Source organism: Cebidichthys violaceus, unplaced genomic scaffold (assembly GCF_023349555.1).
Source record: "Cebidichthys violaceus isolate CVI_PGR_0920_01 unplaced genomic scaffold, fCebVio1.0.p SCAF_21, whole genome shotgun sequence".
Lineage (NCBI taxonomy): Eukaryota > Metazoa > Chordata > Actinopteri > Perciformes > Stichaeidae > Cebidichthys > Cebidichthys violaceus.
The window spans coordinates 3390538-3405243 of record NW_027176384.1 but is presented as its reverse complement, the minus strand read 5'-3'; the positions used below and the strand labels follow the sequence as shown (position 1 = coordinate 3405243).

The following is a 14706-nucleotide window of genomic DNA, read 5'->3' as shown; positions in this document are numbered from 1 at the left end:
CTTAACGGTGGCGATGCACTTTATTTCTGAAATGGTTTTACGGTAAAGTAAATAAAGAGAAGGTGTTTTAACATGAGTCGGACTATCCCTTCACCTTCAAAGATGCTTGCTTCAGCTTTGTACAACATAGTCTAAGGTGCCATGCGATGTGGCGTGAAAAAGAAAAAAGCTTGAGGTTGTTTTCTCACAGCGTACACATGAGGGGTTCAGTGATGCACAGAGGTTCTGTGGGACCATATTTGTCTTATAAAACACATTCAACTGATCCCATTTCTTCACAGATACAGCAATTGAATATTTACACTCAAAACAATAAACGGCTAAAGAAACTCTAAATAACCATAACACATTTAAAAGAATGAATGATCAGTGTAAAACATAAAATGACCCAATAACATTGTATTGTATCTTGTATGTGTGCAGTAACCACAGCGGGTTAGTTTCTGTGATGTGTTTCAATGGGGAAGATCAGATTGACTTTGTTATTTCAATAGAATTTGTTTTTCAGCGCATGTATCTTCACATTGCAGTGTGTAATGATGGTTTGTCCAAACACTGAACAAAACACTGACCTTGCTGTTCTACACATTGTTAAATTATATCTGATCTATGGAGGGATGCAAGTTAAAAATCATAAATATCCCATCAAAGGGAAAAATAACTTGTATTTATCGGGAATCATGGAATGTGAAAAAGGTTGCTGACAAACTTGCAGAGAATTAGCACTAATCTCCAGGGATCTTTTTAAGCCTCTTAGCTAGTTATGGTTTTATAGAACATTTAACTGTATGGTTCAATCTCACTACTCTCACCAATCATGTTTCCAGCATCAACTGATTTTTTTTTTTTTTTGGCAAAACATTTCGATTGCTACCTATTTAGCACTAAACAGGAGACTTACAACGTTAGCCGCTAGCTGGTGAAGAAAGTCGAGCAGCTTTTTTTTTTTCCAGCAGGTGGTGAAGTCCAAAGAAGAGTTAAAAGACAGACAAAAAACATGACTCCATGTTAATGCTAATGTGTCTTTTTCAATGAGGGGCCATTCTTTGCTAATTCACTAGCCATTCAAATTGTACCAATCCAAAATGTGATTAATGCAGCTTTGATGTTCTCACTTCCTTTCTGAATAACCAAGAACCTTGTTTCTTTTGTCACTTATGCACTACATGATGTTACTTCTCTACTGACGAAGCCGAAAGCATATGCTGCTGTGCTTAAATAGTTATAGTGTTGTGTCTTAACAGATTCTCTATGCTCTATGCTGCAGATGGGAGCTGTTAAATAACCAACTCAGCGTCTCTGAATTGAGAGAATCATCTGAAGTTGTGAACTGGCCCCCTGAAGACCTGTCTTTGTGTTGATGCTAGAGCTGCAAACACAACTGGACATCTGAGAAAAGCATTCAAGACTAAACTGGCTCTTTGTGTAACGGTGCCTTCCTCCGAACTGCAGGCAGTGCCGGTGCAAATAAGCCATTTCAAGTAGCCTCTATGTCCACGTGGACATCCCCCTTTTCCTGTTCGACATCATTAGAAAATCTGATTTGGTCTTAAAGTAATTTGTCTTAACATTAAATGACAAACTCCTCAATTTGTCGCACCACGTGCCAGTTAAACAGCAGTGCTTACAGACATGGCTCTTGAAGACGAGGGTGGTTTGACCTGCTCGTAGTGAGTTAGATTTCAAGTAAGGAGGCCCTGATTCGGACATAGAGGCTTAAAAATGAGATGTTTGAATCCAGCGCATGATACAAGGAAAGCAACACTGGCAGAGAGGCGGACCCCATATCACACATATACGCTAAACACACTATACATAAAGGGGACAAAAAGGATTATTTACAGAACGGCTACCTTTCTCTTTCACTTTCATACATCAGTTGTTCGCTGAAAATCCACAAATCACTGGCTTCATCTTGGGGAAAAAGTCTCTTGCTCTCAAATTGAACTTGATGTCCGAGTACAGTTCAGGCCACTTTAGTATGTATTCATCGTCATGGACCTGCCATCCGTGGCATTCAAACACGGCTCAGTGCTGAAATACTGCAGCTGTATCCGATCCAGAGAATCACTTTTAATCAGCCGAGGGCAAGTAATCCATCCTAAGCCTCCATGAGAATGTATCAAGTAGAATTGACAACTTTACTCTTGGTGATAATACACGAAGATGATTGTTGCTCTTTCCTTCCAGCAGGTTGTGAGGGAGCACAACCACAGTGAACAAAAGAAACACAGGGGTATATACACAACAGCAAAAGTTATACCAGAGAAATTCCAAGCAGTCCTGAAGACTCCAAGAAGCCAGTAGTGCAGCACTTGACATTAGCTTGAGGCGCATCAACCCCCTTTTTAAAACCAGCACTGATCAAAGGCGGAAAGCCAGCTGTCCATGATCTCTCAACTGCAGCACAGCTGCTCCGACACCAGCAGGGTGTCGTAGCCATAGATCTCCAGCAGGTGGAGCAGGAAGAGCCTGTCTCCATGAGGATCCAGACCCATGGCCCTCACGCTCTCCTGGGTCAGCGTGGGATCGGGGCTCCCTGCCACCTCGCCGAGGGTCTGGAAAATCCTGTTGTTCTGCTCCAGGAAAAACCTGGATCAATCATCATTTAGAAAGAAGGGTGAGTAGTTTTACAAGGCTCTTCACCCAGCTCCACAAATACAATATACTTGATTTCTGCAGTTTAGAAAACATCTATAAAGCTGACTTTTTCCCTTTTCTGTTTCGTCCCCCTTGTCCTGTATGCTTTCCTCCCACGTCCCTGTAGTCTTCATTTCATGTTTCTATACTGAACAGTAGCGGTGATGAGATTTTGTGAGATTTGTTGTTACCTGCAGTTACTGTGAGAGGAGGAGAAAAGGCGGGAGATTCTGTCAGCCTCATTACCTCTTTGATTCAGTTTTTCTAAGCTGCCACTGTGCTGACCAGTCTCATGAAAATAAATCTGCTCTGCTTACTGTGGTTAATCACAGTTTTCACTCCACTGGCTGGTTAAATGAATAATGTACTTACAGGATAAAGAGATCCTCTTCACTGGACACACAGTCACCATTCTCCTCCTGGGAGTACAGCAACATCTGCCTACACACACACACACACACACACACACACACACACACACACACACACACACACACACACACACACACTTTATTTATAGCTGTTCCTTTAAAAACCTGCAAAAGACTGTACACAATCTGTGATGTATACCAACAGCCTGCTTGTGGTACACGTTGTGCAAGCAGCTCACAAATGTATACATTCAAAAAAAAAAAGTCTTAAATAATTTACTAAAACAGCTGTGCACTGTAGTTTTTATCAAATGTTACTCAACAGGATGAAATGCTGTGCATTAGTTGGGGACTATTTTCAGCCACATTGTGATGCATTTACAGCAGTATAGTGTGATTGACTCAAAATAAATTACAGTGGCCATGTTCATCGTAATGAGGGAACAAGTCATCAGGTGCTACAGTGTGGCTCACTGATGTGTTTTTAGTAGATTAAATTAATCAATAGTTCTGGCTTTTTATAGGATTTGTTGACAATAAAAAGGTGTAGATGCAACACCAGCCTTAGCCTTTAATTCCCACCCTGGTAATGAAGTAAAAGCGGTAGTCCTGGTTTTGGTAGTGTCCCCTACCTCTGTTCAGTGAGTTTGCGATATTTCTCCCTGTCGGCGGTGCTGAGGCGGAGCAGAGGCTTCAGGCCTTCCCTGTAGGTCTTTACATTCTGATTGTCTACATACACATCATACAGATCCTTCTTCTCCTCAAAGATCTTCTCAGTTGTACCTAAGCATACAAACACACACAGGACCTCTAAGAGTTGAGATACCATTCGTACCTGCAATAGACGTATGTTAGACCAACTAGTCCTTTTTCAGCGGGGCTTTTCACAAAAGTGAACATGCTTCGAGCATCCACTTACACGCCACGTAGGAGAGCTCGTTCTCCAGGGCGCTGATGTCGGCCACGTTGACATAGAAGAAGGGCCGGAACTCGGGCACAGCCTCGCCGATCCCGGGGATGGAGATGTTTGCCAGGCAACAGCAGCAGTACACTGAGAGGGTGGAGGGTGAGATTAGCACAATGAATGCATGAGTGTGGGAGAGATGGAGAGCGACATAGGATGTGAATGAGTGCATGACATGTGGGCTGTCCAACACTGATACAGCTGGAGAGAAACTGCATGTGCGCTGATGTAAAATGCCCAGACTCGATACAATAAAATAATACGACGGTTTCCTCAGTGTGTGTGAGCTTTTCAAAAAGTGGTATCACTCTTCTCATCTGACTCCAGGCAAGGACTCCAAAATGTCGAAATACTAATTTACACTTCTATTCAAATGAATACATTCTCACCCCTGTAGCAGACCACGCCCACGGGTGGAGGGGAGAAGATGAGGATGCGTCTGCGGAGGAGAGCCAGTTTCCACAGCACCATGATCTGCTCCCCAAAGAAGCGGATGAACTGGGACATGCAGCCTGCAGGGTGGGTGATCTGGTCCACGGGTATTCAAACACAGAGGCGCACAAGGGTACTGAGTCATACGGTGTGAAAAACACCAGCTGACGCAGCTGTAGATGTGAAATGTCCTTCCTACCTTCATCTCAGGGTGCATGCAGTGGTTGATAGCTGCTCCCCAGGCATTGGCTGGACATGCTGTGACAACACCATCGCCACTGGGGGGCAGAAGTGCTCTCTTGTCCTCATAGAAGGCCTCCAGGGGAGAGTAGTGGCCCGGGGACTGAAGCTGGAGCCTGTGGCGGGGGACAAATACTCAAATTATTTTTTGTTAATGTTTGTTTACTTTTTTAGGAAACAACCGCTCGTAACAAGGTGCAGAAAACTTATAATCACAATACAGTTTCAGATATGTACGTCTTTTCCCTGTTCAGCAGTTTGATTATTTAGACTCATCCAAAATAGTCAATACTGAGTATGTGGGTTTCTTGGTACCTGAACCGGGTCCACATGCTTTTAGACTCGACTTCTCTTAAAGTAGAATGTTATCTGATCGTGACTGACATTTACTATTATATTCATCTGGAATTAATACGTCATTATTATGTAATGAATTAGTTGTTTATCCTAAATCCCATCACAATTGCAAAAATCACTTGTTAATAATATTCTATTTATAGTTTTCCCATCATATCACAAACCAAGAAAATCATAAAAACAAAAGCCTGCATCCTGATACCCATTCCCATCTATGTCCTCACCTAAAAAAAGGAAGAAAGTGATATACAATACACAAAAAGAAGGAAATAGCGGTAAGATAAAGATTAGAAAAGACAATTCCTGCAGCAGTCTGTTATGACACAATACATGATCAAATTATTCTATTCATTTCATTGTTTAATTTCACACATGACGTTTTAATCTTACATTTTTTAAGATTGCTTGTTTTGTCTGAAAAAGATTTTCCATTGACAATAATATAAAACCGAGAAAAGCAGCAAATCCTCACATTTGAGAAACTAGAACCAGCAAATGTTTGCTTGATAAATTAATTGCTCATCAAAAGTAATGTAAACAAGCTTTCGGTCTGCATGTAAGCTGTTTTTTTTTAATGTGTCAGCAACCATACAAATGGTTATATACACATTTAAGGCTGCAATTATTCTATGCCAAGACACATCTCGCCTCTTATCATTCCTATCCTTGTTGGCATCATTAGCATGTCCCTGCAAAGCTAATGAGTTCTGTTAGCTGAAAGTGCCCAGAGAGGACACGTAACGGATCAGAAATAGAGTGAAGGAGAGAGGGGAAAAAAAAATAATGGGGAAGAGTATCCACAAATTGTTAAATATCTTAACCACCTCATGACCAACAGCGTGCCGTTTATATAACTGCTACGTGGGTAATGATGAGTAAGGAGCGTGACCTCAGCATGACTGGAGGCTAGGCGAGGCTGGGAGTGTGGGAACGAGAGAGAGAGAGAGGAAAAACCGAAGTTCACGGCCCTGTACATGGCAGCAACATTTTCTTTTAATGGTAGTGTTGCGCTGTTGAGGGAGAGAAAACGGGAGTCACGGAAAGTGTGAGAGTGTTCTATTTGAGATGAGGGAAAAGAGAGAAGAAGAGGAACTGAGGAGGGTCAAAAAGGCCCACGAGCGGCCCCCAGTGGCCATATGCAAACTTACCTGTGGACTCATATTGCCATGCTTTAAACCGTTTGCTAGTAATCATAGTAATAGTAGTGGTAGTAGTGTCTTGGGACAAACTCTTGGAGGGAAAAAATGTATAACGTGTAAGAGACTCGATGAACCAAGCTATTTGAAGTTGTCACTTTATGATTGTGTGCATTTTTCACTATTTTGTGACACTGAAGTTTTTCTGAAGTCTTTACTTCAGTGAAGGTAACAGCTTCTGCCTTGTGCACAAGCAGATCGCTCTGTTGTACAAGCCAGCTCCTCTTACCTAACCTGGTGCTCCAGAAAGCTCATGTAGCGGTAGAGCAGGGTGTAGGAAGGAGACAGGATCCCCACCGACTTCATCCTCGCCCCCCTCTCCACCGCGCTCTCCACCGCCATGTTGGCAAAGCAAGCGAGGCCAAAGTAGCAGCCCTTCCGGAAGTAGCTGTGGATGGATGGAGGGGAGAGAGGGAGACAGGCGAAGCCATGAGTCATGAAAAGCAAAGGCTCTGCCAGATGGCTGGACTTCTTTTTTGCCAGGCAACACTTTGTGTCGCTCTGTCCTGCCAGGAAAAAGACATGGGGATGCATCCTAATACTGCAAATTAGCTTCCTCCCCTTGGTAATGTCCTACAGGATGTAATAAGAAGGTGAACAACTTCCTCTACTGTGCAAATGCTCAGACTGATCGCGCTTACATGAAGTCTGTGGTAACCCGGTGGGAGCCGCTGGCAATGGCCTTGAACTCCACTCCTTCCAGGTCCATGTCTTTGGGCAGACACCACTCCAGCATGTTTCCTATCACACCCACACAACAGAGGGATAAGATGAAAACACAGAGGCGAAAAGACGAAGCACCAGACAGTAAATATACTATCACCATTTCATTTCATGCTCATGTGACACGAACCGACTGGATTCCTGACGCTCGAGAGGCAGCTGAGCAAATACGGTCTGATGGGAGGTGGTTTTCAATGTAATCATTAGCTACACTTAACAGTCAGTAGAGTCTTTTGCCAAAAACGTGAGTTCCATTCATCAGATTGGGCCTACAGGTCTGTATCATCCACCTGCAGCTGAACACAAAAAGATGCTCTAGTACCACTTTGACAGCGGTTATTGACTTAAAGTATTTAGCTTTAAGTATCTTGCAGTGCAAAGTGCCTATCGGAGTTATTTCCTGTACGGACCGACCAGTATTAAAAGGCCTCGAGAGACATCACATTATTCTTTCATGATATATTTTAAATCCCATTTGAAGCACAAAATGACAATGCTTTGCTTTATGATGTATCATGTGGCTCTTGTTGCTTGATGAAATTCTGTAAGAAATCCTCCTCAAATCATTATTCACTCTGTCAGCCTTATGCCACATTATTATAGGTGAAGTATTCAAATTAATCCTAATCCTAATCCTCTACTTGCTCTGGTTCAGTGTAGACTCAGAAACAGTCTAGGACATTTTTAGGTTTCATTTGTTCACTTAAAAAAAGGAACCGCCGGGGTGTCTTAATGACACTGTTGCATGTTTAACCCTCTTTTCTTCCCCCATTTCCTGTCACTTCTCTGCTGCACTACCTAAGCTAAAATTCAAAAATTTAAATATGCCATAATAACACCCTTAATTAACAACTTGCACCAGGTAAGTAGGCACATAAACCACACCTGAAGTGTTTTTGGGTGGATTGCACCTTTTCAAGAGTTTTTTTTTTTTATCTTGCCAAGACTCTGACACAACTGTTGGTTCACATATTGTTATGATGCTACAGCAGAGGTATATGAACATAACATTAACATAAGAGTGGCCTTTTTGAGTGCACAAACTAGATATTTTGGTGTGAGCACTGAAATTGCCATGGCTCTGTGCAATTTGTTTCATCTTGTAGAATTTAATGTTTTTCTCTACAGGTACACATATAATGATGCACCACAGCCAACTCTCCTAATATATCAATATATGTTATATTACAGATCTTCCTACTGTATATTCTCTAAATATATACAGTATTTTTCCTATTTGTCAAAGCCCCAATTAGACTGTGTCTGGTGGAGTACTGCTGTATGTGACCCTTCCACTAAGCAAACATTTAAAAAGTATTGTCATAATCTGTCATTTTCTCCTGGTCTCATGTCAATCTGACATGCTGCATAATCATAAAGCACCTGCAGCTCCACCCTGCAGGGAATCTCCTCTGTCGCAATCAAGTCACGTTTCCCTTGTCCTGTTGAACCATTTCATTTTAGGATTCTTAAATTGATTAGCCCTCTACGGAAGTAACCTGATTGGCTGCTTTTTTTCACAGGGGCTCAGCCTGTCTTTAACGTACCCCTCATTAAAAATGTATAGAGTTGCTCTGCAGAAACAGCAGGATGATTGATTTCCATCACAGAACTCATCCTGAACATCTTGACTTGTCTTGTTAGGCTAGAGATGGCTTTTAATCATGTTAATAATGTCTCTAAACGTGTTGCCGGGTCAGAAAAAAGGCCACACCTGTAGGAGAAGGTTCTGCAGACTTGGTAAACCACGCGCTCTTCATTTTGGGCGTCAGACACAATATTGCTTGCATTAGACGAGTCAGGCTTCATCTGTTTGTTTTTTTTTATCTCATCCTGGCTATGAACATGATCCCTTCCCTTCATTTTGTCGGCAGTTTAATATAGCAATGATAATTCCATGCTGGTGTAGTTGATGTCCCACCTGATCTGGTATTGAACGCAACCACAAAGACCGACACAATCTGGTCCTTTTCCTCCCATTTCACCATCCTGTCTTCCAGCGATACCTCCATCGATCCTGAATCCGAGAAATGATCCTCGTTGTCTGACTGCAGGGCTTCATCTTCGCCCGTCGGGTCGCTGGAGGTCGCGGGTGGGGCGCTGCAGCCGTCTGCGTTGGATACAGACCTGCTGGAAGTGGGACCCCCTGGACCGCTGCTCCACCCAAGCCCCGGCGCGGAGCATCCTGATGGGGCACGGCTGTTGGAGGGGCTCGCCAGTCGGTCCTTGGCGTGTACCGCCGCCGGTGCTGCTCCGCCAAGCTTCTCCGTGGACGGAACCTCCTCCCAGTCCAGCAGAGGGGCTCGATCCGACCGCTCCACCATCCTGTTGGCGGTCCCGCCTCGTCAGTCTCACAGATTGTAAATGATGTCTCAGCCGACGGGCACCAGGTCCATACGCTGATAATTATAGCTTAAAGCAATTCCCGCATTGTAAAGTTATTCTTTACTGCTCAGAACGGTTGCATTTTGCATCAAATTAATGTTGCGCGTAGCAGCGTTCACATCTGTCTTTATAATCTTTCTTGTCTGAGGTGATCATAAATTTGATGCTGTTGGGAGAGGGCAACTCCTTCGTCTAATGTGAGTTGCATTCAAAACAATTCACCCGTTACTGCCACCTTCCCTTTAACAGAGAATAGCTATTGAACATTTGGAAACAGGACACCGTTTTGGGTTCTTGAACGTGCCCTGTACCACAGCGTCGAGATTAATCTTTCTTTCACGAGCAGCACTTTCGATGCAAATATTTATGTTTTTATTAAGCACATTCAAGTGTTTGAATCTAAAAGACTGTTAATGTGTTAACTATATTATTATTATTTTTAAAACGTATCTTATTAGTTGCTAACTGTCCATTTTATAGTTAACCATCCTCTTTTAAACGTGTCGAATGTTGCGAAACAAAACAAAGTGGAGGCGAGAGTTGGCGACATAGTTCAGCGACACGTCAACCACACGGAAGAAGGTGCCTCTCCAACCTGCCACAGAAGTGCTGATTGAAGAACCGTAGTCTTATCGAAATGGGTCAGTATTTTAGCTATTAGTCAACAAAGTATGTATTTAACCTTTCAGTACCTATGACCTACATGCGTATGAATAACTAGACACCGGCTTATCGCCGTTTTGTATCTGCCTGCTTCGTTTAACGCGCAGTGCGACTGTCGCCTGCTAGCTAGCTAGCTAACATTAGATAGCTATTTACTGGTGTTTTTATGGTGTTTTGGTGTGGACAGCTCCTTAACGTTTTGTCTCCAAGCTATTCAGGCTAACTGTTTTATAATCTCTACAAAGACATAAGAGAAAAGCAGGTCAACTTGCAGTCTTCAGTGAATTCAGTCATGCCATAACGTCAGTAGCTAAGCTAACTATAGCTAACCTGCTTAACCACCTGAGTAACACTGACAGTGATCAGGCCCCTGTCATGCAAATCGTGAAACAGGATACAAACAATCTAATTCATTTACGTTGAATTCACCCTCATATCCTTTGTGACTCACATTTCTCTGTTTCTGTAATCCTCGTAGAACATACAGTAACCATTATGTTAGCAGGTGATTTACCATCGGTTAACTATTATGTTTATTATTTGAGTTATTATTACGTTATTGCAAAGTCAAAAATGTTGAATAATGCCCACCATTGGTAAATAAAGCCCAAAGTAATGCATTACACCAAACAAATCCAAAGTATTTAATTCGTGATGAATGTGAAGCAAGCAAAGTTTGCTGTTTTTATTTGTACATTTTGTAACCATCCGCTAATCGAGAGCTACTTTTCTCCGCACTAATTTCTTCTTCCGTTTGACAATTATGTAGGTATTTTCTTCTCCAATCTCTTCTCTGGCCTGTTTGGCACCAGGGAGATGAGGATCCTGATCCTGGGTTTGGACGGAGCAGGAAAAACGACCATTCTGTACCGGCTGCAGGTTGGAGAAGTGGTCACCACAATCCCCAGTATGTACTGGTTTGTTCTATTTCTTTATTTCCATACTTACTGTGTGTTCTCCTCACACAACATCCTTAGATTCATATCAGCTTAACAGTCTGTTTGTAAACACAGGCAACCAGTCTGGTCAACATTCTTCTCTTTGACACACAAGTTTTGACTGGAGAGAAGTTAATACAAAAAAAAAATCGAGCTTCACAGGATTGAATTGAATTGATTATATCTGATAGAGTATGTGCAGCACTGTTAGGGAGGACATTTGGGATACCGGGAGATAAACAAATAGTTTGATTAAAAGGCCATCAATGTACCCATCAGTTTGTTGTATACAGACATATTTATTCTACTGTAAAGCAAGTTTATTTTGCCTGATCAAAATCATGAGTTAAAGACGTAACAAATACATTTATTCACCATACGTTCCAATTGTTTCTTTAAGTTTAGTCTCTACTAAAACAGCATATTTTCTCCTCCTCACATTACTGTGTTACTAGTTCATATCCTAATCACAGTACTCCAGACAAGATGGTGGTATTACTCAGGCTTGTATTTTCTGCTCTGACTGTATCCATTTGGATTTCTCTCCGCACAGCAATCGGCTTCAATGTTGAGACAGTCACATACAAAAATCTGAAGTTCCAGGTTTGGGATCTGGGCGGACAGACGAGTATCAGGTAGGTTGTAAGTGGCAGGTGTTGGTTCTTCTGTGGAGCTCCCGGGAGTGATTGTGTGGACGTCTATGTATGTCGACCACGGACATAGCTCTCAGCATCTTATCGTCAAAATATATATATTTTAACCTATTTACCTCACTTTCTGAATTTTGCCTTCTACCTTCATTCACTCTTTGATGGACCTTCTCGTCTACTTCTCTGTCTCTTCTCTCCCCTTCACAGGCCTTACTGGCGATGTTATTACTCAAACACAGATGCAGTCATCTACGTCGTTGACAGCAGCGACCGTGACAGGATGGGCATCTCAAAGTCTGAGTTGGTGGCCATGTTGGAGGTGAGTGGGCTTATTCTCAATTAGAACGTAAACACATTGAACCATGGCAGATGTGAGGATATTTCACTACAAGCTCCAACCATCATGCTAACGGCAGAGCTGTAGGGATGTGTAACACTTTGTCCAGATGGGAATTATTAGATAAATCAAATGTCTGCAAAGGATCAATTCTCGTCCTTGTGAGAATACCCTCACTTCTCCTCTGCTGCCACCATAAGGTCACATTATCCATTTGTCCAAAATATCAGGATATTGTTAAAGTATTTGTTAATTGTCCATACAAATTGGTGTATTGTAATTTCAGCAAATGAAATAGTTTTACTCTTATAAGAAACTGGAAATATACTGAGTACTTAATGTGGAAATTGATTACCACAGAATTTAGAACATTAAAATATTTCACATACCTTTTTTGTAGGTTAACAAAATCCAATTTTACAATAGTAAAAAATATAATTCCTTTTTTTTTTTTTTTGCATTGGTCGAATCCAAATGCCAATATTAAAAATGAACAATTTCAATTTTGAACATCTGGTACACTTCGTTTTCTTAAAGTTTTTCTGGAAATTTCAGAGCAAAACTAAAACCACATAAAATGAGTGGTAGTTACAAATCTCTGTCTGTCTCTCTCTACATCATTTTGTGACCTTGTGTTTTACCCAGGAGGAAGAGCTGAAGAAAGCGATCCTGTTGGTATTTGCAAACAAACAGGATATGGACCAGGCAATGACGCCCACTGAGGTGGCCAACTCGTTGGGCCTTCCCGCCCTCAAAGACAGAAAATGGCAGATCTTCAAGACCTCGGCCACAAAGGGCACAGGTCTTGATGAGGGAATGGAATGGTAGGTTTTACCATTTTCTTTTAAATTTGCTTAATTCATTATACTGACTTGCTTTGGTCCCGTGCGGTAACCCGACCGTCATCCGTAGGTAATAACACACTGAATATGGATAATTACCGCCTACTACCCCGCCTCAAATCACCTGAACTATCCCTTTAATCACTATATTAGCATAGGAAAGACACTGTTTCATATGGTCTTAAACGGGACTTGACTAACATCTCAACTGCCTTTTGGAATTGGTCTTGACTACTGCATTGCAGCCATTTTAAAGCGAAAGACAATGTGGAGAGCTCGTCAAGAAGTTTATTACACTACGCATGCTCTTCAGTATTGGTTGATATTGCACGTTATCTTTGTGTTTAGGCTGAATTATATTTGCTTTCTGTCCTCGTAGGCTGGTGAATTCCCTGAAGAGTCGGCAGTAAAGGCTCCCACCCTTTCTGTACATACTCCTGACCTCTGACCCTTCGGTTTGAAGCCTTGTGACTGACCTTTCCCTTAATCCCACTTTCCTCTGGACACCCCCCCCCCCCCCCCCCCCCCGATTGCACTCCTCCCCACCTCCAACCCGCCTGAAGCCTTGGCCAAGCCCTTCCTATTCCTAACGCCAACGCCTTTCAAGTCTGGGACTTACAAGTGAAGGCTGCAGTAACGTCTGGACTGGGCACACACTCCCAATGCTGGTGGCATGAGTGAGGGTTTAAAAGAGCTGTACGACTCAAGTGATGGACAAGTTAGTATCTACATTTTTGTGTGTTTTGGAAATGCAAAGAAAATCCTCAACACCTGTGAAAAAAGACGAGTTAAATGTTTGCTAATTTTACGTAGTGTCAACACTGAAATACGTTACCACGGATTACGAGGAGTCTATAAATACGGCTCCTTGAACAGCCCGTCCACTCTCATCCTCTGTAGCGATCGTGAAATTGGGTGTCTTTGCTGGACAATGCATCAGTTAGCTTCCTCTTCTCCCAGAGAGGTTCAATAGTTCTCATGAGGTGCAGTCAGAAGATGATGGGCACCCACGCGAGCGAGGTGCAATGACGATCCACGGGGAGGCCGTTAAGGCACAGACATCAGAGTACAAATTTCAGTCCTGCTCCTGAACTGAGCAACCGGAGATGAAGACACGTCATCACGGAGAAGCAACTGCTTGATTGCCAACTCATTAGACAATTTGTGATCTTATGCTGGACTTGCCATACCTCTGTGTACAATTGGCCAGCTTGTGGAAAATGTTCTGATTTATTTTTGAAAATTTGGCCTCCCATCAGTGAAAAAAAAAAAAAAAAAAAGTACTACGCATCCACTACATGTCCTCTGGCCAAGTGTTACTGCAGCCTGGGCTGTTTTTGTACTATATAGTCAGGCAGATACATGGATTTCTATTCTTCTGTTCATTTGTGTTCTCTTTTTAAAAAATGATTTAGTAGGTGGAGCCTTTTCTCATTGAAATTCTTGAATGCATCTTTGGTATATTAGTCATTTAGTTACTGAACACTAACTGTATGCTCAAAGTTTTATGGTTGCATATTTATATCTGCTTGTACAGTGAAAATGATTCTCAGTAAAGATTGCTATCAGTGATTGTACCATTGTGTGTTAGACGGTTTGATTTTCAAAACGGGTAACGGAATTGGGATGAAATGACATCTTTTTGCTAAAAAGTTGTACATTCAACTGCATGTGATATAAATCTGAGGATAATTCTACATTTTGTTTACAGAAGGAAAATAAAATGTAAGTTTATATGACGTGATTAGCGATACAGAGACATCCTGCCGCGTAACATCCATTACAAGATATCTGATTTCCAATTATTTTTACAAGCACGTACGTACGTCCGTCAGGGCCCGAGTGACACAGCAGAAAGCTAGCGGCCAGAGACGTCACCCACCTCTCTGTGGGCTCTATGGGGACTGACTTGCTTTTGGAGCTAGCCTGAAGCGGCCATTTGAAAAACTGTAGTCGTTGGTCCTTAAG

The 14706-nt window shown here is 42.2% G+C and overlaps 2 protein-coding genes across 2 annotated transcripts; one reads left to right on the top strand and one right to left on the bottom strand.

The window, feature by feature from the left end:
* Positions 1-44: 44 nt before the first annotated feature.
* Positions 45-9488, bottom strand: LOC137877195 (DENN domain-containing protein 11-like). Its single transcript, XM_068716942.1, has 9 exons — positions 8845-9488; positions 6842-6941; positions 6430-6588; positions 4607-4763; positions 4365-4503; positions 3931-4062; positions 3644-3794; positions 3013-3081; positions 45-2592 (listed from the first exon to the last, which is right to left on the bottom strand). The coding sequence occupies exons 1-9, from the start codon at positions 9245-9247 to the stop codon at positions 2397-2399; spliced, it is 1506 nt and encodes a 501-aa protein (XP_068573043.1). The 5' UTR covers positions 9248-9488; the 3' UTR covers positions 45-2396.
* A 357-nt stretch (positions 9489-9845) lies between these two features.
* On the top strand, positions 9846-14315 carry arl1 (ADP-ribosylation factor-like 1). Its single transcript, XM_068716943.1, has 6 exons — positions 9846-9949; positions 10741-10878; positions 11463-11544; positions 11767-11878; positions 12542-12720; positions 13118-14315. The coding sequence occupies exons 1-6, from the start codon at positions 9946-9948 to the stop codon at positions 13146-13148; spliced, it is 546 nt and encodes a 181-aa protein (XP_068573044.1). The 5' UTR covers positions 9846-9945; the 3' UTR covers positions 13149-14315.
* The last annotated feature ends 391 nt before the right edge of the window (positions 14316-14706 follow it).